The sequence below is a fragment of the Xenopus tropicalis genome, chromosome 9 (assembly GCF_000004195.4).
Source record: "Xenopus tropicalis strain Nigerian chromosome 9, UCB_Xtro_10.0, whole genome shotgun sequence".
Lineage (NCBI taxonomy): Eukaryota > Metazoa > Chordata > Amphibia > Anura > Pipidae > Xenopus > Xenopus tropicalis.
In genome coordinates this window covers 62,996,007-63,019,917 of record NC_030685.2, presented here as the reverse complement: position 1 = coordinate 63,019,917, position 23,911 = coordinate 62,996,007, and the positions used below count along the sequence as shown (strand labels likewise).

The 23,911-nt window shown below is 38.6% G+C and overlaps 3 protein-coding genes and 1 long non-coding RNA gene across 4 annotated transcripts in view; 1 reads left to right on the top strand and 3 right to left on the bottom strand.

Moving 5' to 3' along the window:
- Positions 1-6,461, top strand: part of LOC101734585 (RNA-binding protein 25-like) — a 37,079-nt gene extending 30,618 nt beyond the window's left edge. Inside the window, exons 2-4 of the mRNA XM_018097287.2 lie at positions 3,153-3,539; positions 3,853-3,930; positions 6,256-6,461. Coding sequence (XP_017952776.2) covers positions 3,153-3,539; positions 3,853-3,930; positions 6,256-6,261 — 471 coding nt within the window. The 3' untranslated portion in view covers positions 6,262-6,461. The remainder of the gene's footprint in view (positions 1-3,152; positions 3,540-3,852; positions 3,931-6,255) is intronic.
- A 4,832-nt stretch (positions 6,462-11,293) lies between these two features.
- On the bottom strand, positions 11,294-13,358 carry LOC116407516. Its single transcript, XR_004220379.1, has 3 exons — positions 13,324-13,358; positions 12,316-12,418; positions 11,294-11,951 (listed from the first exon to the last, which is right to left on the bottom strand). It is a non-coding gene; the product is annotated as an uncharacterized LOC116407516 (long non-coding RNA).
- On the bottom strand, positions 13,359-14,464 carry LOC116407823 (protein kinase C delta type-like). The gene is made up of 3 exons (XM_031893866.1): positions 14,212-14,464; positions 13,613-13,741; positions 13,359-13,466 (listed from the first exon to the last, which is right to left on the bottom strand). Exons 1-3 carry the CDS (start codon positions 14,335-14,337, stop codon positions 13,359-13,361), a joined length of 363 nt encoding a protein of 120 aa, XP_031749726.1. The 5' UTR covers positions 14,338-14,464.
- Positions 14,465-14,953: 489 nt separating this feature from the next.
- LOC108648813 (putative protein kinase C delta type homolog) lies at positions 14,954-17,263 on the bottom strand. Its single transcript, XM_031893865.1, has 6 exons — positions 17,227-17,263; positions 16,710-16,816; positions 16,138-16,302; positions 15,682-15,773; positions 15,501-15,563; positions 14,954-15,101 (listed from the first exon to the last, which is right to left on the bottom strand). The coding sequence occupies exons 1-6, from the start codon at positions 17,261-17,263 to the stop codon at positions 14,954-14,956; spliced, it is 612 nt and encodes a 203-aa protein (XP_031749725.1).
- Positions 17,264-23,911: the final 6,648 nt, after the last annotated feature.

Sequence of the window (23,911 nt, the reverse complement as noted above, 5' to 3'; positions counted from 1 at the left end):
CAAGAATTTACTTTGGCTGTTGGTTACTGGGCATGATCAGTTCTTCTCAGCTCAGATTACTAAACACACCCTCCAGTCTAGCAGCCAATAAAGAGATGGCATTGCTGGTATCCATAGAAACTCTGCTTTAGCTGGCTGCTCCTATTTTTTTCTCCTTACCTCCTCTTCTGAGCTCAGGTTAACCATTACAGTGCTCAATACAAGCTCAATACCAAATTCTGCCTGTGTAAGCCTGCATTCTTCATTGCACGAACTGATAATGTCAGAGGGAAAAAGGCCACCTGGTAACAGCTGCTGTTTTTTTTCGGGAAAATTTAATGTGCTGGCAAATGGAAGGGATACATGCATTACAAATTATGCCATTTGGGTAGGGGAGATGTGCCTAACTTATATACATTCTAGGAATTTGTAGGCTTTACATTTCCTTCAATTATGACATTCTGCTTTTCGACATTTTCAGCATTTCCTCCTTAAGACTGCTATATCATTTATAAACATACAATACATCTATAAAATGTACACATTGTTGCTTTGTAAAAGCTTTTTTAAAGCCACAGCTATTGATATGCATACACTAAGGGGCTGATTTACTAACCCACGAATCCGACCCGAATTGGAAAAGTTCCGACTTGAAAACGAACATTTTGCGACTTTTTCGTATGTTTTGCGATTTTTTCGGATTCTGTACGAATTTTTCGTTACCAATACGATTTTTGCGTAAAAACGCGAGTTTTTCGTAGCGTTAAGTTTTAACGCTACGAAAAATGCGCAACTTTTCGCGTAAGTTTTAACGCTACGCAAAATGCGCAACTTTTTACGCAACTTTCGTAATGGATAGGAAAACTCGCGTTTTTACGCAAAAATCGTATTGGATCCGAAAAATTCGTAAAGAATCCGAAAAAATCGCAAAACATACGAAAAAATCGCAAAGTACCGATCATTACGAAAAAAACGCAATCGGACTCCATTCGACCCGTTCGTGGGTAAGTAAATCAGCCCCTAAAAGTGTTAGTTTGATTAATGAAACCAATGTACATGGCCTGTTCTACTCTCCCCTGGTCCTTATTATTCAGCATGTATAATTTTCAGTTCAGTTACTCAAGTGCATATGAGTTTAATTGCCAAAAGCTTATTTAAGGGATTTTAGAGAGGTTGAGCTTTATTGCCATTTCCAGCTTGAATGGCTATGGGCAAGGATTGTGAGCTTATATTTAACTTCCACAATTATATATGCCTAAAATGTTAGTGCTTTAGTATTTACTTATGTTAATATCAGCAAATCTAAATTGGATCTACCTGGACACCCAGTGTAATGGCTTTTACCAGGCTACAAAAGGCAGTAAGGGTAGGTTTTAATTAGAGTTATGGGAAAAAGGGCTGTACCTTAGCTGAGGGGCTTGCTGGATTGGGTCTCTTTTAGGCATGCTATGTGGAAGCAGCATTCACCCTCCTGTCCATTTCGAACTGCAATTAAATGGCCTATATCTACTAGGTAAAAACTGTTATGAACCTTGGAAAACAGCATTGCTATTTCCCTTCCTTCTCTACAGAAATCTTGGGGTAATAGCACAAGGGCTATTCGTAGATATGATGTACTGTACAACAACAGTCATACTTCTGCTGAAGTTAAAGCTGGGCTGTTAAGATGCGGTAGAAGTAAGGGAAGAGAGCATTTAGGGACATTTCATATGCAGACTGGCTACTCAGTCTGGCCTGTGCCTTATATTTACATAATATGCTAAGCAGGGTGCAACCTCTGTATTAATAATAATCTAGTTGTTGCAGTTTCTAATTTTTATCCTTACTGTTGTAGAGTTCAGCGCTGTCTCATTTCTGCAACATTCTAATAAATATTTTTTTCCTTTTGGTATCTCATTTCAGCTCAGCTCGCACAATGCTAATAGTGTGCAGTAATAGCCAGATAGCTAAAGTAGGCTTTAAATCTCAAATCCAATACGATGTGCATTTGATGTTTTCTCATACATTAGACAGTTTTCCAATAATGTTTTTAAAAATGTAATATTAGCAGCCCTTGCCCTTGACGTATATATTGTCTGTAATGATGCATGGTCTTTATTGTCATAAAGCTTATTGTTATTCCTAAACTGATTGGGTTATTGATTATTCAACTGCAACTCTATTAGTCTGTGTTTTGTTGCTTTAACCATCCTGTGTGGCTGCCTTGTAATCTGGAGTTTTAATACCACTAGCATCCATACAATAAAGCAATTGCTGAACTGACTCCAGATGACTAGGAAAGTAGGAAACCACTTCTCAATAATAAAATTAACCCTAGTGTGTGTGAATGGAATAGACTGTAAGCTCCACTAAAGCAGGGACTGTTGAGAATGATGTAAATCTCTGTAAAATGCTATTGTACAACAGTTGACTATAGTTGTACTGTATTGGTTAAAGGAGCCTAAGATGAAGAACCTTAAGGAAAACCAAAAAACATCAGTCCGAACTTTCTCCCTAATGCATTTTTTGGGTGCATTTTAAGAAGGGCGGTTCCACCATAAGAAAACTCAGAATCTGACCTTTTGGGACACTGTAGAGCAGTGATCCCCAACTAGTGGCTAGCGAGTACCATATTGCTCATCAACCCCTTGGATGTTGCTCCCAGTGGCCTTAAACGAGGTGCTTATTTTTGAATTCCTGGTTGGTTGCATAAAAACAGGTGTACTGCCAAACAGAGCTATGTAGGCTGCTAGTCTATATAGGGGCTACCAAATAGCCAATCATAGTGCTTATTTGGTACCCCCGGTAATGTGGATCACGGTTAAAAAAGGTTGGAGATCCCTGCTGTAAAGTTTGACAATGTATTAATTTCTTTTAAGGACCCAGAAAATGGTGGAACCCATTATCATTGTACCCCTTGTGCCACCTTTGGTGGAGGCAAATGTTTACAGTTACCTGGTGGGTCCTTAAAGGGAGGTTTAGTTTTGTAGACATGGAATTGTGGATAAATATAAGAAAGAAAAGCAATTTTTTGTCACATGAGAGCTGAATAAACCTATTGTTACTTTAAATCTCTTGCCATCTCACCATGAAGTGTTCCCCAGTGCTACTGTAGAGTAATGATGGGTTAAGTCTTCCATTGCAGAATTCATTAAATTTCACTTTCACATTCCTGTAAGGGATGACCGTGGCAGTTGGGAAAGGAGAGAGAAACATCATGTGAAAGAAGAGGAAAGAAAGAATGTGGAGAAGGCGAGAGCAAGAAAGAGAGTGGGAGAGGAAGAGAGAAATGGCTTGAGAGAAAGAGAGAGAAAATTGATAAAGAAAAGAACAAAGCAAGAGATTCCATGTTGAAACCAGAGAGAGACAAAATCAAGGAGAAAGCTAGAGACCTAAAAAACGACAGGAGCCGGGGAAAGGAAAAGGAAAGAATCAGAGATAAAGGAAGGGACAGAGACAATGAAAAAGAGCGCAGTACGGAGAGGGAACCAGAAAGGGATAAAAGAAAAGAGCGAGTAAGAGAGGATGAAGCACAAAGAGAAAGAGAAGAAGAGAAGATCAGTCAGCAGTATGGAACAAAGGTAAGTAGAACCCTCGCTGCATGACTTGCATAGTTATTTGGCCTCACCAAAAGTATTAGCAATTACTGTTAACTGTGCCACAACGGTTTCTTGTATGCCATCAGCACATGATGCATCACTATATGGGTCATTTACATAGTGCTGCTGATGTAATAACTTATAAGTTTATCTATCTGTAGCTAAGACACGTAGGTAAAACAGAGCTTGAATGTATATATTCCAGTTTGTGTGCTTTAGATTTGGTTCATTATGCTGTTTTAATGTGATCACACACTGACCAGCCCTAGAAGTCTAACCTGTATACTTTCACTAGTCTAAAGGATCAGATAATTCACCAAAGAGGACATTAGAGGACCCTGTGAAAGAAAACAAATCTTCAGCAGATAAAGAGGTAACAACCGAATACCTGCATTACTTGTAATATCTTTCTCCTGTAGTCTAGTGCATTGTAGTGTGTATGAGTTTAGGCTGCCTTAAAATGATGTCCATGCATAAAAGGATAAACTGTTTTCCTTTAAGCATGCATAAAATTAACTTTGGAATTTGTGACAAGAAGCCTTTTCTTTTCCTCATCAAGGGCCAGAGATATCCTTCTTTCCTTAATACATTCTATTTGCAAATAAGTTCTTCTGTAAGACCTTACATAGAGGGGTAAGCATGGAAATAGTTCAGATTCTAAAGCTGGCCACACATGCCCAGATTTGATATGGCAGCGTGTCTAACCATTTGGGCATGTACACCAGGTCAGGTGACCTTTTCTACGGATCTGACACAGTGTCACTAAGAGGATGTTAGTAGATAAGGAAAGGGAGACACAGTTCCACTTTACATCCTGCAGTTCCTATTATTGAGCTGTTGGCCTGAACAAACAGAACAACAGAAAGGTGGCCACACACTTTTATGGCCACTTGTACAGTCTCTGTTCATTCAGCTTTCAGGCTGATTGGTCGGATACACTAGTATACTAGCAGGAGATCAAAGGGAAATTTGGGATTTTCAATAAGAATCCCGGACTGCGGGCTGAGCTGTGAGAATCAAGACTGTCCCATGGAAATCAGGACAGTTGGGAGGTATGTACTTTACCAATAAATCTTCTTAGTCCTCTGAATTTGTAGAGAGGAGGGACAGGCACCATTGCATGACTGACCTTTATATTGCTATAGTAATCCTGATTCTAGAGGATACAAGGGACTGAACAAAATAATCCCTTCCCCCTCCATATACCAGGCCATGTTACTTGGTTGGTACCACATTTATGTGGATCTGTGAAGCCCCCTTTGGTCTCTGGAAGGTGCAGAATGCCATTAGAGCTAAAAACGTATTATTGTACAAGAGAACTCTGCACTTGGCAGCCTCCCAGTCAGCATCACCAGACTCTGAAAGGTCACTGCTTCAGAATACCTAAGCACAAACGGCAGAACTGGGAAGCAGGATTGGCGGCTGCTATATTTGGGGGCTCATCCTGTTAGGGACTCCACCTCAGCAATCATCATGCTGAAATTTGCGCACTAAAGTCCAAAATATGCTTTTCTGTGCTCTCCTGCACAGGCTTACCCCCAGTACAAAATAACCCCCTAACCCCTCCATATACCAGGCCAGGTGACTTGTATCAGTCAGTTGGTACCACATTTTTTTACAAGGTCTTCTACCTTGTAAGCATCCAACATAGCATAGTGGATCCGTCTAGCAATGGATCCTTTAGATGCTCTGGAACTGTTTATGATGTCCTACCATGAAACTAAGAGCGAGTCAGAGGACCTAAAGATAGATGAAAATCATTCTGACTGGTTCCAGTTAGCTTTTCCTTGTCCAATTGCTTGTCTGAACCAGTTTCTGTGAAACCCGAACAAAACCAGGAACTGTATGTAATACTGCCCTGTCTCTATGTAAAATCAAGTTGGGAGAAAAATTAATCATGAAGAATGCCATCTTCTAGGAAAGAAAGGGAGAAATGACTCCCTTCAAGGCTTAGATGGTGCCTTTTTGGAGACCCAGTATCAGTAAATAAAAACACAATCAAACCATTTTGAGGTTTACCAATATTAAGTTTATTTTTATTGATTTGAAACAACAGATACTACAAGACATGCAGGTGTTTGTACATAAATGTATATATACACAGATTAAAGGGGAAACATGAAGTCAGAGTGTTTGTTAAAGTTTATATGTAAAGCCGGTTGCCATGGATCACCTAGGTTAGAGAGTGACAGGAAAATTGAGGGCGTTTAGGGGGAAATATGTAGTGAGAGGCAGAGAGGGCAAAAGAGTTAACAAGCTGGCATGTATATTATTATATCAGAAGTAGCTAGTTAAAGATACTTAAAGGGCATCTATCACATAAAAATGGTTCCTCCCACCAGAGGTGCAAGCTAACAGAGCTAGTGAGTGAGTACTCTCTGTGCCTCAGCATGGCCGGCCGCACTGGGAGCTCACTTTCAGTACAGGGGGCAGAGCGCTTGATATGGTTGTTTCCCCCAGCGGGGGAGTTGTCTCTGTTAGCTCATATCTACAGTGGTGGAAACAATTTGTATATGATGAGTGAGAGAATAGTAATTTAAGTCTACATGTTACTAATCATATGAATATCTCACATTCATAGGGGACCAGAAAAAGATTCCAGCAACCAATGGAGACATATGTTTCTTAAATGAGTCTATGCACAAGGAAGTGAAGTGTCCCATATATACATATTCATACATTTATCTCACCTTCACAGGTGTAGCTGGGTGACCAGGGAACAGCTCCAGCAAGCAACAGAGAAGTATATTTCCCATGTTACAGAAATATTTTATTTTTTCATCTTAGTTCTAGTTTCATTTTAACTCCAAAGCCTGACTGTTATCTAAGAAACAGTAACTGTTTGTACAAGTGTTTATATACATATCTGATTACCTACACTCAAATAAATCCATTTTCTATTTACATTTTTATGCCTGATTCTGGTGTTTATGAATCTGTATTATTATGGGTCTAGTTGATTCAATTGATAAGATGTGTTTTTAATACCAGGAGCATGTCTGGAAGTTAAAAATCATTGAGGAAAGGCCGCGTTGGTCCTGAAACATTTGATCATTTGTAAAGCACCTTGGAATAAAGTTGGGATCACCCGTTTGCTGCAATAATACAGGTACTGGTTTTCTAATTTGTTCTTGGAAGCTAACAATTCAAACTGATTGATTATATCAATCTAATGTTTTACTTTGTGATATCACTCGAAGATAGCCGCTGGTGGCTCGTGATTGGTCTAAGATAGGGATGGGCGACACGTGCGTCAGAGAAAGCACGCCCACGTCAAAGGAAGCGATATGCAGTGAATTTTATGGTCGTGCAGCAAATTATTTTGCCCATCCCTACTCATAGATTTTAAAAGTTGACCAACCACAGGCCACTAGCTATGCCCACCCCCAGCCCTCCCCTCTAGTGATATCACAGACCATGATAAAGCTTGTTTTATCTGATCAAATGCTTGAGCAATTATAAACTGTTTCGTAATTAAGAAAGAGAAGTTAAGTTAAATCTAAGGTGTGTTTTATGATGTCTCTAGTGGATTGTGATTGGCAAAAAATTATACATGACCAGTCACAACCCTTTAGCTATGTATAAAGTCTGGACGACTGACGGATTTGTAGAATACTGTGTTTTTTTAGGGTGTAAATTGTTTAGGTTTAAAAATATACTAGAACTGAAATCACATTATTATGGGCCTACCTGAGCATTTGCTAAGATTCACTTTAGCTAAAAAGTTAGAAATGACAAACTGATCAGAAAGATGAGTTCAAAGTAAAAGTAAAGTCTTTTGACTTGTGATATCACCAGAGGGATGCCACTAGTGGGCTGTGATGGGCAAAAAATGACAGTCACAGCCCACTAGCTATGCCCACCCCTCTCCCTTCCCTCTGGTGATATCACAGATCATGGCAATGAAACACTGGGAATCAACCTAGAGTGATGAATTACTATTTGTATCCATTGCCACATGTTTAAGATGTTGAAAATATTCTCATAGGGAATTATCTGGCAGGTTTTTTTATGTTTGATTTATTCTAATTTTCTGGACCAATGGTAGGGTGAGGGGCATCCTTACTTTCTAAATGTTATGGAAATGTATTTCTTTATATTGGTTGGAAATAAGGATTTTGGCTAAATTAAGAAGAAGGGGGTAGGCATTTGGGATCTCTTCAGGCCAGTAATACTGTGTTTTTATTTTTACGTACTATTTAATAGGGTGTAAATTGTTTAGGTTTAAAAATATACTAGACCTGCTATCACATTATTATGGGCCTACCTGAGCATTTGCTAAGATTAATTTTAGCTAAAAAGTTAGAAATGATAAACTGATCAGAAAGATGAGTTCAAAGTAAAAGTAAAGTCTTTTGACTTGTGATATCACCAGAGGGACGCCACTAGTGGGCTGTGATGGGCAAAAAATGACAGTCACAGTCCACTAGCTATGCCCACCCCTTTCCCTTCCCTCTGGTGATATCACAGATCATGGCAATGAAACACTGGAAATCAACCTAGAGTGATGAATTACTATTTGTATCCATTGCCACATGTTTAATGTTCTCATAGGGAATTATCTGGCAGGTTTTTTTATGTTTGATTTATTCTAATTTTCTGGACCAATGGTATGGTGAGGGGCATCCTTACTTTCTAAATGTTATGAAAATGTATTTCTAATAAATTTGAAAGGACCCTTTATATTGGTTGGAAATAAGAATTTTGGCTAAATTAAGAAGGGGGTAGGCATTTGGGATCTCTTCAGGCCAGTAATACTGCGTTTTTATTTTTACGTACTATTTACTAGGGTGTAAATTGTTTAGGTTTAAAAATATACTAGAACTGCTATCACATTATTATGGGCCTAACTGAGCATTTGCTAAGATTCATTTTAGCTAAAAAGGTAGAAATGACAAACTGATCAGAAAGATGAGTTCAAAGTAAAAGTAAAGTCTTTTGACTTGTGATATCACCAGAGGGATGCCACTAGTGGGCTGTGATGGGCAAAAAATGACAGTCACAGCCCACTAGCTATGCCCACCCCTCTCCCTTCCCTCTAGTGATATCACAGATCATGGCAATGAAACACTGGGAATCAACCTAGAGTGATGAATTACTATTTGTATCCATTGCCACATGTTTAAGATGTTGAAAATATTTTCATAGGGAATTATCTGGCAAAGTTTTGTATGTTTGAGTTATTCTAATTTTCTGGACCAATGGTAGGGTGAGGGGCATCCTTACTTTCTTTCTAAATGTTATGGAAATGTATTTCTAAAAAATTTGAAAGAACTCTTTATATTGGTTGAAAATAAGGATTTTGGCTAAATTAAGAAGAAGGGGGTAGGCATTTGGGATCTCTTCAGGCCAGTAATACTGTTTTTTTATTTTTACGTACTATTTTTAGGGTGTAAATTGTTTAGGTTTAAAAATATTCTAGAACTGCTATCACGTTATTATGGGCCTAACTGAGCATTTGCTAAGATTCATTTTAGCTAAAAAGTTAGAAATGACAAACTGATCAGAAAGATAAGATCAAAGTAAAATTAAAGTCTTTTGACTTGTGATATCACCAGAGGGATGCCACTAGTGGGCTGTGATGGGCAAAAAATGACAGTCACAGTCCACTAGCTATGCCCACCCCTCTCCCTTCCCTCTAGTGATATCACAGATCATGGCAATGAAACACTGGGAATCAACCTAGAGTGATGAATTACTATTTGTATCCATTGCCACATGTTTAAGATGTTGAAAATATTCTCATAGGGAATTATCTGGCAGGTTTTTTTATGTTTGATTTATTCTAATTTTCTGGACCAATGGTAGGGTGAGGGGCATCCTTACTTTCTAAATGTTATGGAAATGTATTTCTTTATATTGGTTGGAAATAAGGATTTTGGCTAAATTAAGAAGAAGGGGTTAGGCATTTGGGATCTCTTCAGGCCAGTAATACTGTGTTTTTATTTTTACGTACTATTTAATAGGGTGTAAATTGTTTAGGTTTAAAAATATACTAGACCTGCTATCACATTATTATGGGCCTACCTGAGCATTTGCTAAGATTAATTTTAGCTAAAAAGTTAGAAATGATAAACTGATCAGAAAGATGAGTTCAAAGTAAAAGTAAAGTCTTTTGACTTGTGATATCACCAGAGGGATGCCACTAGTGGGCTGTGATGGGCAAAAAATGACAGTCACAGCCAACTAGCTATGCCCACCCCTCTCCCTTCCCTCTAGTGATATCACAGATCATGGCAATGAAACACTGGAAATCAACCTAGAGTGATGAATTACTATTTGTATCCATTGCCACATGTTTAATGTTCTCATAGGGAATTATCTGGCAGGTTTTTTTGATTTATTCTAATTTTCTGGACCAATGGTAGGGTGAGGGGCATCCTTACTTTCTAAATGTTATGAAAATGTATTTCTAATAAATTTGAAAGGACCCTTTATATTGGTTGGAAATAAGGATTTTGGCTAAATTAAGAAGGGGGTAGGCATTTGGGATCTCTTCAGGCCAGTAATACTGCGTTTTTACGTACTATTTACTAGGGTGTAAATTGTTTAGGTTTAAAAATATACTAGAACTGCTATCACATTATTATGGGCCTAACTGAGTATTTGCTAAGATTCATTTTAGCTAAAAAGGTAGAAATGACAAACTGATCAGAAAGATGAGTTCAAAGTAAAAGTAAAGTATTTTGACTTGTGATATCACCAGAGGGATGCCACTAGTGGGCTGTGATGGGCAAAAAATGACAGTCACAGCCCACTAGCTATGCCCACCCCTTTCCCTTCCCTCTAGTGATATCACAGATCATGGCAATGAAACACTGGAAATCAACCTAGAGTGATGAATTACTATTTGTATCCATTGCCACATGTTTAAGATGTTGAAAATATTCTCATAGGGAATTATCTGGCAGGTTTTTTTATGTTTGATTTATTCTAATTTTCTGGACCAATGGTAGGGTGAGGGGCATCCTTACTTTCTAAATGTTATGGAAATGTATTTCTGAAAAATTTAAAAGGACCCTTTATATTGGTTGGAATTAAGGATTTTGACCAAATTAAGAAGAAGGGGGTAGGTATTTGGGATCTCTTCAGGCCAGTAAGAGGAGTAAAAAGAAAGAAAAATCTTTCCACGAATATCCTGATGTGTTTCCTGCTGTGTGCACTTGTTCATAGAAACATTAGACTTTTTTGAGGACATTTTGATAATAAATGTATTTTGACTAACTTGCCTGAGCGGATCCTTTTGAAAGCCTAACCCTCTTTTTATATATTTTTCCTTGCAGAAGGTATGGCGTATCAGCACCAAGACTGGGTGCATTATATTGTGAGCCTTATACAACTTAAATATTAAATACCTTCTAATACCTATCTAATGTTAGCAAAATAAATTAAAACATGTCATTTAGTTTTTATTGAATTAATGCAATTAAATTCAACCCTTTAATAATATAATATGCATTTACCATTTGAATGTCATTAATTATGTGTCTAGTAGAGTAATTAGTTAATAAGCTTCCTACTATTATCAAGGCTTATTTTGCTGGTATAAATACTATTTTAGCATCCTTAACATATTGGCAACAGAGTAGTTGTAATATTGTTAGATGTAGGTTGAGGTGTCAACAGAGGGGAACCATAATGGCCTGTGACTGGCCGAAGATTAGCCAGTCATAGGTCACCAGCTATGCCCGCCCCCAACCCTCCCCTCTGATAACAGCACAAACCTGGTTGTTAAAGTTAATAAGCCTATTATAATAAAACTATTATTATCGGGCTTTTTTTGCTTTTATAAAAACTATTTTATCATCCTTAAGCTATTATTAAGTTGTTATTAACAAGGTTATCCTAATAGTGTTGGTGTAGATTAAGGTGACAACAGAGGGTACCGTGGTGGCTTGTGAGTGTCTAAAGATGGAAGATTAACTAGTCACAGGCCACCATATAGGCCCACCCCCAACCCTCCTCTCTGTTGACAGCACGGGCTATTAAAAACTGGGGAAGGAAAAGAAAGGAAAGGGAAAGAAAGGTAAAACAGTAACTGGTTAGCATTAACACGGGAAGAAGGGAAAGTTTTTTTTTTTCTTTTTTTTTTTTTTTAAACTTAAAACAAAAACAACAAATAACCACCAGTAAGTACTTAGATGACAATATTCCAGATGATATATGTCTGGGCATAGGATCTTTTAGACATACTTTTCTGTGCCATTGTGGTGGAAGTATATTTGTGGCATCAGATTTATGATGGAATTTAGCTCTGTGGCTACTAACAATATATAAATCTTAATTAAGAAAGTATGTAAAAAGCATATAAGTACTTTCTCTGGTGGTGATACTTACCTATCCCACAGTGCTACCAACCTGCACTTATTAGATCAGTTGGTATTTAGAACCTTCCTGTGAAAAAGAAAGGAGGTGAGATCAAGGCTTTTTAGGTTTAATAAGATAGAGCAGAACAGGTATATCAATCAGTAAATTACAATTATTGCCTGCAATGAGCTGACAGGTTGGTCAGGGTGGCCTGAATTAGGTTCATTTCCACTTATTAATTCTTTTGCCAGGGAGTATAGAATTTATGGCTCTGACACACAAGTAACAGTCTGCTAGTATCGTAGATTCAAAGTTTGACTCGTGTTGTTTGACTAATCTTGACTGGCAACCAAAGTAGGAAGGCGAAGTAACAAGTTATAAAAGTCAGAGATAGAGAATGACAATAAACAACATGTGCTTGTGTTGGTTGTTGAAGGAATGATACACTTACCTCATATCAAAGGATGGAGAAGTGGAGGAGTAAGCCAGGTGTTAGCGGATAGTATGGTGGAATGGCTGCACAGCTTTTGGGTGGTCATTTGATGGGAATCAATCTGCAAAAAATATTCTGGTAAAGAACTGCTGCTAATAGAGTTTTAAGGGTACATTTATGATTGCTCAAGTCTTTCTCCAAACTCTTTGTTATTTAAGAAAGCCTGCTTGGGAAAAAAAGGTATTTTTGCCCGAGTTAAGGAATTTACACAGGTTTCCTTAATAATTGCTCAAGCTGAAAGGTCCCTTTGTGCTATGAAAATGTACATAGGCAAGTTTGTCACAAGGTTTTTGCCGGTAACTGCCTTTGGTATATAAATACTATATATTAATAAGAAATTAAGAATGAAGAATTCAAGGCATAGAGAATGATTCACTTCCAGACTTACTTTTACCCAATCATAGTATGATAAATGAGGGACTTCCTCTGTTGCAGAGCCTCACTAAAGGTCAGAAAGAACACCCCAATTGTGTTAGATCTTTGGTAAAATTAAAAAACATATTTTTCAAAAACTTGGTCTGTAACCCGGGGTTGGGAGGCTGGGGGGGGGGTGGTGTAAACCAATAGCAGATGCCTATTAAATATTTCTGGGTTTAAGTCCTGAACATCTAAGATGTTTTTGACACCTTTGTAGGTTAAAGAGGATATAAACCAAAACTAATACACTGGTAATTTTGTATGAAAGTGTGCCAGAAAATAAAGGGTTTGGGCATTCTATATATTTTGCTTGTGCTCTTCCACTTTCTACCATTATTGACCACCCAGTGCCCACCCTCCCTCCTCTCCTGTGTTGCTACCACCAAACACCAGAAAATTTACAAACAGCACAGACTACTCATCAGAAAATGCAGGGGCACAGTCAATAGAGCTCAAAAGAACTGTGTTTAGCACAGGGATATTTTCTGAAGTAATTTTTTAAAATTTCTAAACTCAATTATTCATTCTAGAAATAATATGTTAGCCTACCTCAAACCTCTACCTTGCTGGTGGGACAAAGATGATTATTTGTCCTTCCAAGTTGGATCTGTGTAGGTGATGTCCTTGATCATGCAAGTCCCACTGATGTTGTTTACTGGGAAGGGGATGTTGCTGAGCCTATCAATTGGTTTCTATAAAAAAGAATGAAACAACACGAATAATTATTCACTTTAGCTAAGGTGATAGGAAACATACATACTAATACCACCATAGTGCTATGTTAATTCTGGGGGAATTCCCCGTGCCATCACATTGCTAGATTCAGTTTTGCACTTACAATTCTTGGTTTTAGAGGGGGTTCCAGTCTTAGTCTTTTAACATTCCTCCAATTAACCGAAGATAAAAAAGGGTGGTCCTGGACGTTGGCACACACTCCAAGGCGTTGTTTGACATTTTTCTTCAAAAGCTAAAAAAAATAATGAATAATTGTTTTTAAAAATTTCAGTTATTTCGCTGTATACCATTTAGTAAAATTTTTACACAAGAAAAAAACCCCCAAAAACATTTATAGCTAAAGGCTTTGTGGCCTTTTTTGGCCGGGTTTTGACCCGGAAAGCTAGTTTTTTCAAGGCCTCTTTGTCCGGGTTTAAAACCTGACAAATGGGGCAACCCTACACATAGCTGTGCAATCATAATAGACTATTTAACATATTAACTGTAGGTAATCAGGATATTTGAAGCCCAAATAAAGCCATAAGGGAGATGAACATTTGGATACTGAGGACATGGGACTCCCTATGATTTAAGCAACAGGATTACTGTAATGGCAGCAGCCATGTGTGGACTAGGATTCAAAATAAGTCCTTGCATTTATTTAAGTACACTGAGGCCCAAGCAGCCCCAGTTCAGTTAGAATCTCAATGCCTTTTTACCAACCTGTTTTATAAAATCGCACAATTCTGGCCTAACCCGCTCAGGATAATATGGCTCCCTGTTCATGATGGTCTCTAGTTGTTCTTTAGAGGTTCCATCTGGCGAAAAGGGCAGCTTGCCGGTGGCCATTTCATAAACGACAACACCGAATGACCACCAGTCTGCTGATGCGTCGTATGCAGTGTTCGCCAAAACCTTAAAAGGAAAGATAATTTATCAAATAGCAAAAACATTCTTAAATAATTCTTTATATTATTCCTGCCTCATCTGTAACTGCTCAAATAACCGATTTCTAAAATTACCACCCAGTTTAAGCCAAAAATATTGATGCTTTAATAAAACAGGTATAAAATTGTAGGTTGGGAATGCCTGGGCCTTAAGCAAACTATGCGAGCACTTTGGGTCAGATTTAATAGAGGCTGAGTTGTTATTGTCTACTACAGAAAAAAAAAAATATATATATATATAATTTATATTTTTAAGTAAGCAGTTTTTGGTGTTTAGTGTGTAGATTGAGCTGCAGAGAGGTGGATGAGTGAGCAGTTTGGGTGGCAAGAGGCAGGGGGCTGAGCCAAGTATTATTTGCCTTTGGTACCGATACTATTTATCAAATCAACATACCAAATGCCAATATAGTAAAATGCATACTGTAGCTATGGGAATAATAAATAATAAGTAAAGAGGAGTAATTATATTCTAATAAAACCGGGTGCCAAGACATACCAGTATCCCTGTAAACATAGTTTCATACCTCAGGGGCCATATATCCGTATGCTCCGCTAATACCATTGTAGGCCTTTGAGCCTTTGAACTCATGGACACAGGCTAGGCCAAAATCGGCGATCTTCACGTGGCCCTCTTCATTCAGCAAGATGTTTTCTGGTTCAAGGTCCCTGTAAGGCATAAATTAGTTATTATTCCATTAACTTAACTAAAATAAGTCAGAGAAAGTGACTGGGAATGATAGGAGAAATCACAGGGGAACAGGGGTTCTACCCACAAATCTAGGCCTGGTCATTCTGCGCTCTTAGTATCTAACTACTTTTATTCCTTTGAAGTTATGGATATTAAATATTTTGGTGTGGCTATTGCACCCCCAGATAAGCACAAGGTTCAGAGTTAGGGCCGTGGCACACATGGAGATTAGTTGCCCACGATAAATCTTTGTTACTGCGGGCGACTAATCTCCTTGACTTACCATCCCACTGGCAAGAATGTAAATCACCAGTGGGTTCGGAAATAAGCCCAGAAACAGCTAAAAAAACAGAGAGGAATTTGAGAAATGTTCTTACCGATGAACAACCCCATACTCTTGCAGGAACTGTAATCCAACTATTATTTCCGCTGAATAAAACCTTTAAAAGGAAATAAAATAGAAATCATAAGACACTTATCCGGTCTCTTTTGGTAAATTAGGGGGAACCTGGAGCTCCCACCACCTCCAAAGGTTGTCTCAAGGAACTTGTTACTTACCGCACTTCATGGCTTTTGAAGTATCCCTTTTGCTTGATAAGCTGGTGCAGCGTTCCGCCTCTGGCATACTCCATCACATATAATACGAGTGACTTGTTATAAAACAAAAGGTCAAATATAGAATTAGGTCAGAACAGAGGAACAGAATTTATACAATTGGTTTTATAATTACCATAAAAATATAACTGCAGGTTAGGCAAAACCAGTAGCATAACTTGCATCTATGGGTCCCCTGCAATAGAAATTTGCATCCCCCCTGTGTTTGCTCTTGCTCTATTGCTGCCCACCCCCCATCCCCTCTACATGTGCTCTGTGCCAACAAAACCGGCAGGAAAGAAAATATAAAATGTATAGTGTCCATCTACTGTGAATATATTATGTGAAATACTTTTATTAGCAATGTAAGCATTCTTGGGAAGAGGAAAATAAGCCCTCAGTAAACTCACTGCCCTGTACCTCAGTTTGGAAGGTTGCATATGCCCGTATAAGAAACGGACACAGCCTTCCTAACCGCAGTATCGCAGCCTCCGTCTTGATATCTTTGTGGCTCATCTTCTTTTTCTTCTCTATAATCTTCAAGGCAACGTGTTGCTTCTTGATGGCATAAGAAGCCAACATCACCTACAAAAGAAGCAAGAAGGAAATCATTATTACTTGGTCCCTTGTAAGGACATGAGTGAATCTGATATTACTGATGTCTTAGAAATGGTCCCTGATAGTATAAATCTTTTCAAAAGTGTATTGATGGAAACAATAAAGGGAAGTAGAGACTGAAATATTCTGTATCCCCCCTTTATCCATTTATTATCGGGGGCATATTTATCAAAGTGTGAAATTAGAGCTCCCTCCAGAAAAATTCACTCACTTTCTATCTATTCTTATGTGATCTTTAGAAGTTGTATTCATTAAAAGGTGAAGGTTAGAGTTTACTATTTTATAAATACACTTTTAAACTCTAAACTCTGTAGTAAACTCTAATTTGACACTGTGGGAGTTAGCTCTGACTGCGCGGGCTCCTGATTACTCACCTTGCCAAAAGAGCCTTCACCCAGCTTTTTCACCAACTGATAATTATTGATATCGAGGGCTGGCGGTGTTGTGGCCTCCACTCGATACCTCTTCTTATCTCTTCTTTCTAGGGAAATAAAAAAATATTTAATTTAAAGTTCCTTCCATAGATATACCTTATGGGGTATATTTATCATGCTGTGTAAAAAGTGGTGTAAAACACCATAAAAATACCATTTCCCTGAAAACTGGATGCATCACTCTAGGGCCAACACATACTTGAAAAAATCCCACTGAAAAGTCCATGTTGTGTTGCCAAAAGCTCACAAGCGAGGGGTTCTGAATTTGTGCATTAATGATACTGCAATGTATATTCATTTACATTAGGGCTGCCCCTCTCCTGCCCAGGACACCTCCAACAGGTATTAAAATGCACCAGTGCAGTTATCAATAGTAATTACCAATTAGTTTTGATCATCTTTGTACCCATCCTGTGCCAGAGTGATAGATAATTAGTAATAGGTTTGCTGTCCTTACCAGTTGGACTTCTGCTTCTTCTTCTCTTCTTATCCATGTTGATATTTATCAATTTGTCTTCTTAGTCTCTTCTTCTTCAATAAAAATCTATATACCTGCAAAAAAAAGTCGCTCTGACTCCAAAATCTCCAAATTATTCGCAAAGTCACCAAGGAAAGGCTCCTGGATCTCCTGCTCCTAACTGGCAAAAAAGTCAGTTAAATACTGGTCATTGGTACGATCCAGAGAGCTTGGCTGAGAGTTTCCAACTGTCACAGTCAGACACTAACAATGGGGAACTGCTGGCATTAAGCAGCAGTGACGCTGGTGCTAGAGCCTAGGAAGCCTGCTATGTTAGGGATACTCCTAGGAGAGCAAAATAGGAAAATAAATAATTACATACAAAGATGGAAATAACAGTTGATTTTTTAAAAGGAAAATGATGCCTTCCCAGGCATCGTATATATAGGGCATCTTAGCTGTGAATGGAGTTAAAAAAAAACCACTGCCATATTAAAAGTTCTGGCCAGTATAAGGGTGGCACAAAACAAGCCTTTACTCAAAAATAATTATACAAAAAAGAAATTTATTTAAAAGGCATAAGTCACATGAGTGACACAGTTGCCATTTTAAAAATGATTTGGGCTATGATGAGACCAAAATCAAACTTTTGGAAACATTTTAAAGCAATATGCGAGGCCAAACCTTAAAAAAAACCTTTCTCCTATTCAACACATTTTTAGACCTTACACAAAAATGTAGGCAAAAAAACATGCACATAGTTATATATAGACGCCGAGGGCCAGTGCTTATGTTGGTAGTATGATGCATGTCATAATAAAAAGTATCACATTTACAATCCCATTACTAGCATTGTGTGTTTTGCCCAGTAGAGCAGATAATCTGTGTGTGCTATGGCTCCCTGATTTTTTGCTGAGCGAATTGGCTGTGAGTATCTGTATACAAAGAGACAGGATGCCTGAGCCCCACCGTCCCAGGTATCCGTACAGCACCCTGTGACTCTGTGCCACATACATCTCAATCTGAACACACAGTGCTATGTGTATTAGCTCAACACTGTGGCTCTTGGCTGCTTCCCCCAGAGTCCTATCCAGGTGATGGAGCCCTGGTGACAAGTGCAGAGCAGTGTCGCTTTAAATGTTTGTGGCACTCTCGTTAGGCACACTATGTAAAGAGCACAACATAATTGTGTGAATTATGTTGCGCACCTAAGAAGAATGCCACACACATTTACAGTATGTGGCACAGTCATTTAATGTATCAGAACATGCACATAGTTTTTCTAAACTAACATAGTTTCTAAACTAAAAGTCTTCCCTAGGAAATGTCCAGGGCCTTATTTATATATTGACACCCGAGAGCCAGTGTCTAGGGTGACAGCTTTTGGGGGGAAGCCCTTGGCTGCCAATATATTTGATTTTATAATTAAAAAAAAATCCCCCAGCTTCAACAGCAGGTTTCTTTAGGAAATCTGGTTACGGAGCTGTGGGGTAGGGGGGTGGTCCGTGCTGCAGAATTCCACTATACATGGGTTGCACTGGACCTAAATACAACACTGGAAATGTTTCTAATATCTCTTATTAGGGACAATTCCACTGATGTATTTAGGTCCAGTGCCAAAATATATAACCTAATATAGAGATACCCCTATCTGAACTGTGTCATTTGACTAGTTCTCTATCCAATTATATGTATGTTGGATTCAGTATATATGTATATTCATTATTACATATTTGCGAATGCTGAAGTGGAAAGCACTTATGTTGTCCACTGACCTGGCGGCACCCGAGTAGCGGAGGGCTCCACCCAAAGCCAAAGGTGGCTGTTATAGGCAGAAGTGTGAGCTGTGACCGGGACCTTGGCCATTGTTCTGGGGTTTGGGTTACCGAAAGTGACAACTGGGGGCTAATTTGCATCTTCATTAGTAAATAACAAGCAAAAATGTAAATTGCCAGTGGGATCACAAACATGGAGCCGCGATTTCCCCGAAATCGCAGAAGTTTTCTCTCAAGGGGAGATTAGTCGGGAGTGACAAGGGAGATTTGTTGCGGACGACTAATTTTCCATGCGTGCCAAAGCCCTAAAAGCTTTCCCACAATAATTGTCACATTTACAGGCCTAAACTTCAATTGCTAAAGACAAAATCCCTTATGAACAAATCAACACCTTTGCCAGTCTCTTGGGACCACCAAGTGACACCATGAAACTACTGAAGATGAAATAAAAATGATTGGGACATAAATAAGATCTGCTAAATAAAACCACCGTAGGGATACCAATATATTGGCATGAGTGCACTTCTTCCATAAAAGTTGCAGTTACCCAGGGTGCTTTTTTGAAGTGCATTGTTGCATTATCTTACACAGATGTGAATGCTAAGCTAGTAAGCCCTACACTCACTCAAAACAGATTCATTAGTAAAGAATTCTATTATTTCAGTCTTATTTTATAGAGGCTGTGTTTAAACTAAAACTTGCTTTTCCTAGGTATAAACTACACTTTTAAGAATGGGCACTTTTAACAAACACATGCTTCATGGCTATATTGAATTGAATTATGCGCAAGTTCATGCATTGATGTAAGGGAAATGTGGCATTACTGCCAGTAATTGATGCTCACTTGTAGTTTAACTGCTGACTCACCAAGAGTACTAGTTAATGCTTTTTTCAAATTTGTTTTAGGACAAAAAGGAATCGTAAGCTATTACTTTCATAAGTAACCCATTCCAAGCTGTCTGAAGACATCCCACATACATTATTAAGGCTTAGCCAGACCCTTAGTATATAGAACAGCCTGAAGAGTGACAGCAGGAACCTGCGTGGTTAGTCAGTAGTCTTGCACAGACATTTGGTTCTAATCACATGACTGCACTAATAAATATAAATATGGGTTTTTATCAATGATTTTGAGCTAACCAACCGTGCAATACTTTTCCACTTTGGTCACAAACTGCTGGAGATGAGGTGACTTGGGAGCATCTCCATCAGTTGAAAGATGCAAGTGGAAAATATGATCTGAGTGCAATTAGCCATTCATTTTTGGGTTCATGGCCTGGTTTTAATAAATTGTCTAACATACAATCTTTATCCAGGTTTCAGGCATGCCTCTTCATCAGATGTCACTCGCCCCTGATACATTATTGGTGTTAGTGCTCTTAGTGCTCATCTACAGAGCTACATCAACCATAAATCTCCTTACTGTATGCAAGAAACCCTCTCAACATTATGTTAACAAAAGGTTATCTGGGGTCTTTATCCACCCCCCCCCCCCAACAATTTGAAAACTTATAGCGGTGGTGGAAGTTGCTGAAAACCTGTAGAAGTATGGGAATAGGACAGTAATTATGGGACATTCTATGAAGAGATGGGGGCCTTGACAGACTGGTGTGAATAGGGGGGACTGAGCCAACAGATGACCCAGAGGTTAGCCATGAGGACCTGATGGAGAGAGACAATCAGACTAGGCATCAGACTCAGAGAGAGAATTAGACTAGGCATTAATCCCTAAGTATAAATAATGTAAGTGTTGTTTTAGTTTATTTGTAACAATTGTAACAATCGCTTATTTTATTATTCAATATATATTCAACCCACAGGGTGTGCCTGTGAGTTGAGTTACTGATGAACATTTTTGTCACTGGAGCTCATCCTGAACAAAAGTATTGGTTAGAATTTTCAGCACTGATTAGACAGAATTGGTAAAAATACTGTATAATATTATCGGTTGTATGTTAAAACAGCATGACATTTACCTTTATTTTAAATAACAACCAAAATACTGTTTGTTCCAAACCCGATGCACACAAGTAAAATACAAATCTTTCCATATAATTTGGCAAAACATGTAAAACAAAGCCAGACCACTTAATAATTTACATTCCCAATGGCAAGAGCAGATCAACATTTCGTTATTTCACAGTTGAGCAATCAGTCTTGTGAATCGACAGTGTCAGCTGCAGGAAAAGGGCACACAAGCACAAAGAAAAGGATATCCCTGACGGTTCATTTCAAATGAAAGCAGCTTCTAATACAAAATATATGTTCAACATTTACTCTAGGCAATTCAATATGTGAGCTTGTTCAGCTTGTAGATTCATTTAAGGGCCGTGACGCACAGGGAGATTAGTCGCGCCAAGTCAAATGTTGGATGGCATATGCTGCGCCGCGATTTGCCGAAGTTGCCTTGCGAGGAAACTTCGGCAAATTGCGCCGCCTCGTATGCCATCCCACCGGCGATATGGAAAGATTTAGTCGCGAGCAACTAATCTCCCAGCAATATCATCCCACCGGTTAGAATGTAAATCGCCGGTGGGATGGCATATGAGGTGCCGCGATTTGCCGAAGTTTCCTCGCAAGGTGAATCGTGGCGCCGTGTATGCCATCCCACCAGCGATTTACATTCCAGCCGGTGGAATGGCATTGCGGGGAGATTAGTCGCCCGCGACAACGGAGATTTGTTGTGGCGCGACTAATCTCCCCATGTGTCACGGCCCTAAAGCATTGTAAATACAAATGATAATGATGCATTTCTCATTCTAATACTGCAGTGGTAAGAAACGAAAAGTTTAGTGTTTAGTGAAAAAGGTTAGTAACACCAGAGAATGACCCGATGGCCATGCCCTGCATGCATTTAGTATTAATGATCAGGTTATGAATATGGTTTGTGTAAGTTTATATTGAATGGAGGAGACTGGGCAGGTCTTGTTTTATACTATAAATAACAGATGGATGAAATGAGTTAATAGCAATTGCACTTTATTAAGAAAAAGGGGACATCTGCTTACTAGAAAACATTTTTTACATATATACATTATTTACACATATACATTATTTATTATAAATGGTATATCAAGACAAATAAAGAATTCTTGCATATGCAACAATCACCCATAAATGCAAATACAGTTGAAATGCAACATTATAAAAGCCTTTACACTGGGGCCACATGGGTTGACAAGTTTGTTATAGCATCTCTGTAGGGGCCAGCTACATCAATGCAGGGTGCTTGCACTAGGGTGGGCCCATAACATCATTGCTAATGTTGCACAAAGCCTACTGGCTGCTATATTAAGAGACGGATTTTAAAAATTCTTATTAGCATTAAAAAAAAAAAGTCTGCTCAGAAAAAACTCATTTTAATTAATCTCGAAACCCGAAATTGAAAAATAGCTTAAAATTTGAAAATTGATCTGCACAAACTCACCATCTTTAGCTAGCAAGTTTTTTCGTGTTTTCAATTTTAATTCACAATTTTTACTGGCAAAAAGTTGGATCATGGTACAAAATTAAATTAGAATGTTGCTAAATCTGCCCCTTGGTATCATGTTGCAGTCAAATGCTTGGGTGATTGATATATTGATCTTTCCTTAGTTGGTACTACAGGTATAGGACCCGTTATCCAGAATGCTCGGGACCAAGGGTGTTCTGGATAAGGGATCTTTCCGTAATTTGGATCTCCATACCTTAAGTCTACTAAAAAATCAATAAAACGTTAATTAAACCCAATAGGATTGTTTTGCTTCCAATAAGGATTATTTATATCTTAGTTGGGATCAATTACAAGGTACTGTTTTATTATTACAGAGAAAAAGGAAATCAGTTTTAAAATTCTGAATTATTTGATTAAAATGGAGTCTATGGGAAAAAGTCTTTCCGTAATTCGGAGCTTTCTGGATAACGGGTTTCCGGATAAGGGATCCCATACCTGTATAAGAAAATTCTATTAAACCAAGTCTAGTAGAAAGAACTCAAAAGCAAATCAGCCAAAAGAAAACATTTCTATGAAATCACCAGAGTTATATCAAAGGTAAATAAACCAGCTACAGTAGATAAGCTGTGAAAACCATTCTTTTGCTATAGAAACTCATATTTGTTTTTATGCTTTCTTCTAAATAATTATAATTACTCTATCTCTGCATGTAGATAGAATATACTGTATAATAAACTCATTGTAGCTTTTTATTAGGGATGCACCAAAGCCAGGATCCGGTTCGGGGATTCGTCGGAATTCACACTCCCGGTCAAACCACGTGAAGTTGAACTCGGAAGTTGAAACATTTCCAACGTATGTGGTTCTTTTTACCCCTTCCTTGTTTTGATTTGCTTGGTATTCAGCCGAATCTTTCACAAAGCTTTCGGGGTTCGGGCGAATCCCAAAATAGTGGATTTGTTGCATCCCTACTTTTGATAACTGGGAATACTTTAAAGGAGAAGAAAAGGCCAAAATGTTAGGCACCCCCAAGTAACTTTAATCGCTTACCTTGTACCCCGGGTTGGTGCCCCTGTTAGGAGAAAACCGCACCAGCCCAGGGCACCTGTAGTGAGCGCTTCCTTCTTTAGCGTTTCTTCTGCGGCAAATTCCCTGGGCCGGCACATGCGCATTAGTGTGAAAAGCCGACTTTGTTGTTAAAGTTCGGTTGTTCACTCTAATGCTCATGTGCAGCGCGCCAACGCGGAAGGAAGCGCTCGCTACCTAACATTTTGGCACCCCCAAGTGACTTAGCCTTTCCTTCTCCTTTAAAGTATTCCCAGTTATCAAAAGTAGGGATGCAACAAATCCACTATTTTGGGATTCAGCCGAACCCCGAAAGCTTTGTGAAAGATTCGGCTGAATACCAAGCAAATCAAAACAAGGAAGGGGTAAAAAGAACCACATACGACTTAGTGACTTGGGCTTTCCTCCTCCT